The 8,165-nt window shown below is 43.3% G+C and overlaps 1 protein-coding gene across 1 annotated transcript in view; it reads right to left on the bottom strand.

Moving 5' to 3' along the window:
• Positions 1 to 6,259: 6,259 nt before the first annotated feature.
• Positions 6,260 to 8,165, bottom strand: part of cskl (c-src tyrosine kinase-like) — a 52,344-nt gene continuing 50,438 nt past the window's right edge. Inside the window, exons 12-13 of the mRNA XM_085362123.1 lie at positions 7,965 to 8,051; positions 6,260 to 7,636 (exon numbers count right to left, since the gene is read on the bottom strand). Of these exons, the coding sequence (XP_085218249.1) occupies positions 7,454 to 7,636; positions 7,965 to 8,051 (270 nt within the window). The 3' untranslated portion in view covers positions 6,260 to 7,453. The remainder of the gene's footprint in view (positions 7,637 to 7,964; positions 8,052 to 8,165) is intronic.

Raw genomic sequence — 8,165 nt, 5'->3', positions numbered from 1 at the left:
TAAGTTAATTATTTAAACGTATGCATTAGAAAAATCTAATTAAAATAAAATTGAACAAATACGCAGGTGAAAAGTTCCAATAATCCAGAACAGGCAGATAAACCAAGGCCGAGTATAAAAAAAAGTTCAATTCACTCACTCACTTTAAGGACTTAACAGTTCTGTATTTACAGCTCAGTGTAGTCTGCTTGAAATTCACTATATCTACATGTTTAGCAGTCTTGACTAGTTGGTTGACTTTTGCAAAGAAAATGCCAGTGAAACACAAAAGACAAAACTTTACAATGAATTTAAATGCTTTGAAAAGATGCAGAGACTTTAAATTGATTAAAAAGCTCCAGGGGCTGAGAGACCACTGCAAAGCTGAGTGATAATTTCATATTGTTTTGGTGAGTAAAATATCTTACATTCATTTGATGGATTGTTAGTATGAAAACACTGATTGGAGCAGCTTTAAAAAGAGCATTAAAATTGTTAAATGTAACCTTTTCTCCACCTATCAGTTTTGATTGTAGCATAGTGTTTTCATCTTTGTCCAGATTTAATGCTTTTCCTCATTTATTCGCTGCAGATTTACAGCAGAAGAGAGAATAATACAGGCAGGAACGTTACCACAGATTATATGATGACTCCTCACAAGGGCCAGAAGGCCCTTCACCCTCTTCTTGTTGGGATGTGTGTTGGCACATTCCCCCCCATGGCTGGTAACCAGCAGGCCGCAGGCCCAGGGCACGAGGAGGTGAAATGTCAAGAGCAAAATGTAAATTCATGCTGACATGCGATGCAGAAAACATGTTCTCTGCGACTCAGGGAACCTTGATATTTCACAAAGTCAAATGAACATGTCAGCCAACACTGCAGGGCAACCATTGGGTTATTTAAAGAGGAGGCTCAGAAAGCAGGCCGGTGTTACGTTACATGCAGGAGGGACTGTTTTTCATGTAGCTCAGCAGGCAAAGCTCTCCTCTGATTGTGGTTGTTATCCTCCTTCCACAGTCTCGCTCCGCCTGTGAGCCATCACCGAGTCCCACAGTGAGATACAATGACGATGAGACACAAGAGGACACACAGTGGTTCACGTTGGACCGTCATTACAAAACTGCTTCGCTCTCACCCACCAGGTCCGCTGTTGGACCCAGATCCTGCGCGTTATCTGTCCCAATACACCAAGCTCCCCAGAACATCATGTGGCCCACAGCCTGAGCTATGATTAGCAGCAGGACAGCACCAGGACTCAAACCCCCTTCATCCAGGCTGCATTATAAACTGAAAAAATAAAGATCAGAGTCTGGATGCTTTGGAACCGATGACTTTATAAATATGATATCAGAGTCTACTGTGAAAATGTGATCTGGACGGCACTTGTACCTCATGTCTTTTGCATCACTATGATAGAAGAAGCGTGGCTCTGTGAATGTCGCTGTCAGTCTTAGATGCACTTTGGTCCAAACTGAAATATCTCAGCAACCACTGGATGGACAGTTCCGGGGAAGTGGAATTAATCCTGGTTAAAATCCTGACTTTTCCTCTAGCACCACCAGCAGGTTGACATTTTAGGGGTTTTCAACTGACAAAACTATAACAACGACTGAACAGCCTGTCACACTAAGATTCAGACTCTTATATTGGACCTCTATCATTACTATCCAAATAAAGATGTTCATATCAGCCCAAAACTCTATGCTAAGATAAGGAACATGGCAGAGATTACTGTCAATTCCTGCCAGTATGGATTGAGACTATGAGCCTTATGTGCCTCATCTGCTGCCCCTCCTTGATAGCCAGCTTTTCACTACATTTTTATTGCATCCGACTGTTTAAAGGACTTAAAGCTGCCTGATCAGTTAAAAGGTAATCATCAATGCTGTTTCTATTATATTCATAATATTTAAGTTTGAATATATTGATTTTATGTCATTATGTGGACAAGATTTGTCACTAGAAAAATTAGCCTGGGACCAAAATTCTGCTCAAGGTGGCCAGGTCCTGTGGTTGAAATCATGCATAAATCATCACCCCTCCACTGCCGTGCTCATACTGAACCCTGCACTTCTCCCGATATTTCTTTGTGCTTTGCTCAGTTTTATCTTATGGTGAATTTGCTGGGATGTCCATCCCCGTGCCACTCTTTAAGCACACACCGGAATGAGCCAGACCAGCAAATTGCCAAAAAGGTGATCACACTTGCTAATGATTAATTAATCAAGTGCATTTGATTAGCACTGCCTGACTGCTTCTTTACCCTCTTAATTCAGCAAGGGTGTGCTTAATTTTTCACAGGTCTGCATAGAGCCCTGTTAAAACTCTTTTTCACATGAAAGTACGCCCCGTGATAATGATCCTCATAAAAGAAAATATGTTTTTTAAAGAATACTACTGAAATTATGGAGCATCATAGTGCTAGAAAAATAAGTAATGTGAATTAAAATATGCAAGATTTGGACCCCTTTGTGCTTTGGACCTGTAACTTATGGTACTTTTATAAAGGTATCTACCATTGCAACACACACTGATGGAGTGTTTTTAAACACAGAACAAGAACTGTGAATTTTTCCACCCATATAGTATCAAAAATGTTTTTGAATGGGATCTTTTACCAAAAACCATTACATCTTACATAGAGGCCAATGAACACTCATGGATATCTATTAATATACATTTCAAATTGATGGGAAAATAAACATAAAACTAAAGATTAAAGTGCTTAATTGATGTGTCTGCTCATCGTTCTGTACCAAATTCTTTTTATGCCTGGGTTAATTCATAGCTAAAGAGCTCCCTTTTCAGCAGAGGATGTCCTGATGACACTCTCTGACATCTGAGATCACGCTCCCTTCTGTCATGGTGTACATGAGCTTTCGCTGGCTGTGCTCATGAGTAGTTCCGTTTCTGATGTCATGCCTGCTGCACTCAGACACGAATAATTCAATGAGCTCTTGATGTGACTGAGAGTTAAATGAAGCTTCAGTGCCACACTTAACACAAACCGAAAGATGCAAAGAAGAATGTCAACATTTACAATGCAGACATGACTGCTGATCTCACAGCAAACAGAGCATGCAGTGGAGTAAAGAACATATGTTGCATATGGCCAAGAGGGGAGTGATTCAGACTGCTAAAAACAACCGTGACCCTACTCTGCAGTGATACAGAACAAGGTCCAGAATACAGCATCACACACAAGGACAGAAAAGTGCTATCAGTGTTTGAAATGTTAACATCCTTGTCAGTCCCTAAATAGAAGCTAATTGCAGCAGGAAGCAGCGTGTTTTTAGGCTTTTTAGCGAAGTGGTGAGGGGCACAAAGCCAGACAGAAAAAGACATGTGATGTGACCAAGGGATGTGTCCATGTGAAAAGATTTCTGTCACTGAGGCCACATTTGACACAGCCAGCCACATGTTGGCCTGATAATGTCAATATCATTTCCTTCATCAGCTGTCAGCTCAATGCCCGCTCCTTGTCACTAAAACAGTGTGAAAATAAAGAACTCCCACACTTGGTGACAGTGCTTGAGCTGCACAATAAACCCCCTTGAGTCCTAGAGTCAGTAATTAAGGGGCATCCAAATGTCCCCCCCTACAGTCTGCTGCATCACTGACAACAATCTTTAATGGAACAGTTCAACATTTAGGTTAAGACACTTTCTTGCTGAGAGTTAAGATTGTACAGCAGTCATGTCTGGGTGCCAATACAAAGCCTAAGGCATCAGTCAGCTACTTCAATTTAGCCTGGCTCACTCCAAAGTTAACAAAACACACCTGCATCATTAACGTCTGGTTCAGACCAAGTTTAGCTTGTTTTTTTTAAATTAAAGTAATGTCATGTGTTTGGCAGGGGAAAAGTCCGATGACTCACTTCTGTCATGGTGTAGCCTACTGAAGTGCAAATTTTGCAACCTCCAGCTGCTTCAGGGTATTAAAGGTTAACTACAGCGGAGGTGGCCCATCTGCATACAGGCCCTGCGAAAGTACTCATTAAAAAACTGCAGAGTAATCCAAGCTATGCAACCGAACCGGGGGCTTGAAGAACCCTTCCATCGTGAAACCCATAAACAGCACATGATACAAGCTTAATGTTTATGTGCTGCCTGTATGTGAAGTTACACCCCCCACCTCACCCTCATTCTGTCACGCATGTAAGTCTGTCAGGTCCAGCTTGACGTGTGGGGGAGGGACCACACAATGCACATGCCAACTGCACAAAAACATGTGCAGAGCCCTGAGCATCTTCCTCATCCTTCCCTCCCAAAAACTGTGTTGGTGTAATCAGATTACACTGTCAGTAGAGTTGTGCCTGGCTGCTGCCAGTAGCACAGATCCATAACTTATCGAAAGCTGATTAACACATCAACCCCCGTGCTTGTGCCTGCTAAGAACGAGGAGCTGTGCGGTTGTCAGGATTACTTAAGTGTGAACCAAAGACTGAGGCTTCCAGATGTGAGAGCAGTGCATTAACCGTCACTGCTATAACCACAAGCTCCTGTCACTGTGACACTTCAAGCTGGGCTTTACATTTTAAAATATACTTTAATAATCGCACAATAGTTTACTGTAATATTAAAGAAAAAAAAAACAAATAGGGTATAATGAGGTGGAAGCAGATGAGCTGCGACAGCAAATGGCGTCTCATTAAGAATCCAAACGTCATTAAAGGATGCAGCTGCTTCTGACCTTTGACATGGATTGAGAAAATCTCTCGTTTGATATCTTGAGTGCCTCCTTCAGCACTGCAATTAAATCTGAGCTGAAAGCTCTGCGCTGCTCCTTTTCAGCTCCCTTGGGATCTCAGACTGTAGGATGCCTCCTGGTGGTGACTTCTGGCAGTCAGATGACATCTAGAAATCCTCCCCCAATTCCCTAATGAGCTGTAATTTTCACCAATAGCAGAGCTACTTTAGGATTTTTTTTTTTTTTTGCAGGGTTGGCTTCTGCAAAAGGCCCGTCTTGTGCAGCCATGGCAGGATGGTAAATTGGAGCTGGCGCGATGAGTCCTGACAGCAGTACAGTCTTGGCCATGAGCACAAACTGCCGTGCTTACGTAACCAGCCTATTGTTACCGCCCTGTCACTGCCATTAAAATTCATAGGATTCACATGAAAATGCGACCCAAACAACTGTCTGCTGCTGCAGCGGAAGATTGAGAAGCAGGCGGATGGATGAGATTCAAATGAGCTAAAAGTGAAAGCACCACACAGATGGCCAGTCCACTGAACTCTTGGTCCCGTTTCAGCCTATAGGTCACTGTACTGGGGACAACTGGGCCCTCTCCAAAGAGCAGAGGAGGCACAGTGAAGGCAGCACTGGGAACAACTCAGCTGACACTCCTTCACACCTTGATGACAAACCCCATCTGTTTGTAGCAGTACTATCAAAGAATGATCACATGAGGATTATTTATAGCTGCAGGTATAAAACACTCCTCTAGATCAGTCGTTTTGCTTTCTGATCTGCATCACAAAAAAGGTAAAGAGTTGAACGGTTATATCAAAGAACTCTTTTCTATTGTTGTGTTTTGATATTATTCCTTTTACAAGGGAAAATAAGCATTTTTCATCCTGTTAGACATCTTTAACCCTTCACATTTACTTTGCAACTCACTGAAGGGCATTACAATGCAGAAAGCCGAGTGTGGATTTAAATGTCTCTTTAATTGGGATCACGGGATTTCCTCATTATCGGCAGAGACAAAAGGAAAATGGCAAAACAGCAACCAAAAGTAATTTAAATATAGATTCACACAGCTCATACTCCCTGGAGAATAAACCACGAAAGTCGAGAAAACGAAAACAGGATTTAGTAATATTTCCACTAAGGACTGTGATCATGATGTGGAAACCCCCCCCCTTCTTTTTTTAGAACCATTAATAGCGCAGTGCCCATGTGGCTTTATTGTACCGGGATGTAAACATGTTAATTTTGTCTGGTGGAATTTACTTTGGAGCCAGCCTCTAGTGGCCAACAGAGGAATTGCAGTTTTTTTTGGGGCATTTTAGCATTTGCTTTATTTTCAACCCTGAAATTTGGTGCTTGTCAAATCCAAAAACCACACATTCATAGAGGTGGGGAGGTGCTTGTACAGTAAGACAGCACTCCTCCTTCTAAAATATGCTCTCTCTCTCTCACACACACACACACACACTTAGATATAATTATGCAGGTGTTTCCACACTGTTCAGATGGAATGATTTATTCATAATTATGATAGCATAATAAAACAATGAACATTGAAAGCACTGACAGTTGAACCCAAGGCCTCTCACACACAGCATGCACCACCCCGACCCTAGCATTCACAGAGACACTGAACATCCCTAACGGCAAGTTGCTCCTGGCTTCTGAAAAGCGTCCTTTTTTAACTCTGTCCAAGTCAGTTTTTCCTTGTTCTTTTTTTTTTAATCCTTTAAATATATTTTGATATAAAAACAAGCCCACGTATGATGAATCAACCATGTTTGTGAACTGCCTCTCCCCCTTCTTCTCCTGTTATTGCCCTGCCACCCAACCACCCACCTACCGCTCCTCTGGGCGGTCTTTAAGGAAGGATGAACATGACACTGGCCCCCTCCAAGTCTCCTCACTTCCTATTCTCGTGCTCTTCATGGACGCTTGGATTAACAAAGCAAAAACCAAAAAAAAAAAAAAAAAAAGTCTGATGTAAAGATGGTGGAGGTGAAGGAGATGCCACTTAAAAAAACCCCAAACAGTTTCATAACCTCTGGAACAAAGAAAGCAATAAAAAAAGATTTTGTTTAAAAAATAAAAATTGAAACCATAACAGTCCAATCAAAAGAAGTGTTGGAGGGAAGTCTGGAGCTCTGTAGACTGGAGGCACTTTGGCACAGAGCGAAGGCCCCACACCTGACAACAAGGCCGAGGGAAAGCAAGGAGGGATGCAAGGAAGGAATGACAGAGTTGGGCTGAAAGGCATGCAAAGCCACATGGTGATATGGGAATCTGGGAATGATCGAGTGGGGTGGACTGGAGAAGAAAAGAGCACCTGACAAACGTGGAGGAAAAGGCCAGCCTCCCCTCCAGTTAATGCCATGTTCAGGAGAGGAGGAGGAGGGGAGGAAATACAAAGAAACAAAAGGGAACTTTCACATAGAAGAAGAAGAGCAATTTGGACCAAGTGACAAAGAGAAGGGAGAGTGAGTGAGCAGTGGCAGGTGTAGGAGGAGGAAAGAGAAGCGGCCCATCGCGAGAAGAGGAAATTGTCTGGCAAAAGCTATACAACACAAACAGGAAAACAGTCCTAGTGTGAAAGCAGAGGACGGCTGGTGGACGGTGGAGGTCGGGGGAGGGGGCACAGCGTAGCAGTCCCACAGGTCAAGAGGCTTGGCAGGTAGGAGGAAAGTGCTGTGGTCCCTCTTCTCCTTCTCCCACTTTACAGCTGTGCTGGGCTGCATCTCGCCCCCGTCCTCTTCCCCCGGTACCCCCCACAAGCACCTCCTCTTCACAGGTAGAGCTCCTTGGCTCTGATATGCTGGAGCTTCTCCCTCAGCATGCGGAAGGAGGGCCGCATCACGGGATCCAAGGTCCAGCACTGCTTCATCAGGTCGTACACCACGGCGGGGCAGCCGTCTGGGGCATCCATCTTGTACCCTTTCTCTACCCGAGGCACCACTTCTTTCAACGGCTGAGAGACACAGACAAAGAAATGCTGACATTAGCTCAACATTTTGATCAGTCAAACTGATGCAATGGACTCAAAGGTGATGCAATATTCCAGGCAAAGGTAACTACATAACAAGAATAACTAAAAATAACTAAAAATGCGAACGTATCAACCGGTGACACATCACCTGCTTCAGTTGTTTCATGGCATGAATGAGGCCAACACAGAGAACCAGCAGTTACACTGATCTTGCACAAAAATAAATAAATGGTTCAGGCAATAAAGCCTGCCATCTGCTGGTGTATGTCAGACGTCAGCGAGCCACAGAAAATCCCATAAAGGTACTTACAATTCTAGGATAAGGCACACGCCCAAAGGAGTAGATCTCCCACAGTAGGATCCCATAACTCCAAACGTCTGACTTAGTGGAAAACCTCTGTTGGATTAAGAGAGAAGCCGAAATTCATACATTATACATAAAGGCATTCAGAAAGCAGATCAGGCTTGCGCCTCCCTCCAGACCAACAAAACCAGGTCGTACAGTACATGC

The sequence above is a fragment of the Diplotaxodon limnothrissa genome, linkage group LG1, assembly GCF_057381915.1.
Source record: "Diplotaxodon limnothrissa isolate DT_005_m linkage group LG1, D_limnothrissa_male_GT1.1, whole genome shotgun sequence".
In the NCBI taxonomy this organism is placed as follows: domain Eukaryota; kingdom Metazoa; phylum Chordata; class Actinopteri; order Cichliformes; family Cichlidae; genus Diplotaxodon; species Diplotaxodon limnothrissa.
The sequence above is the reverse complement of the archived record's forward strand: the minus strand, read 5'-3'. Positions and strand labels throughout refer to the sequence as shown.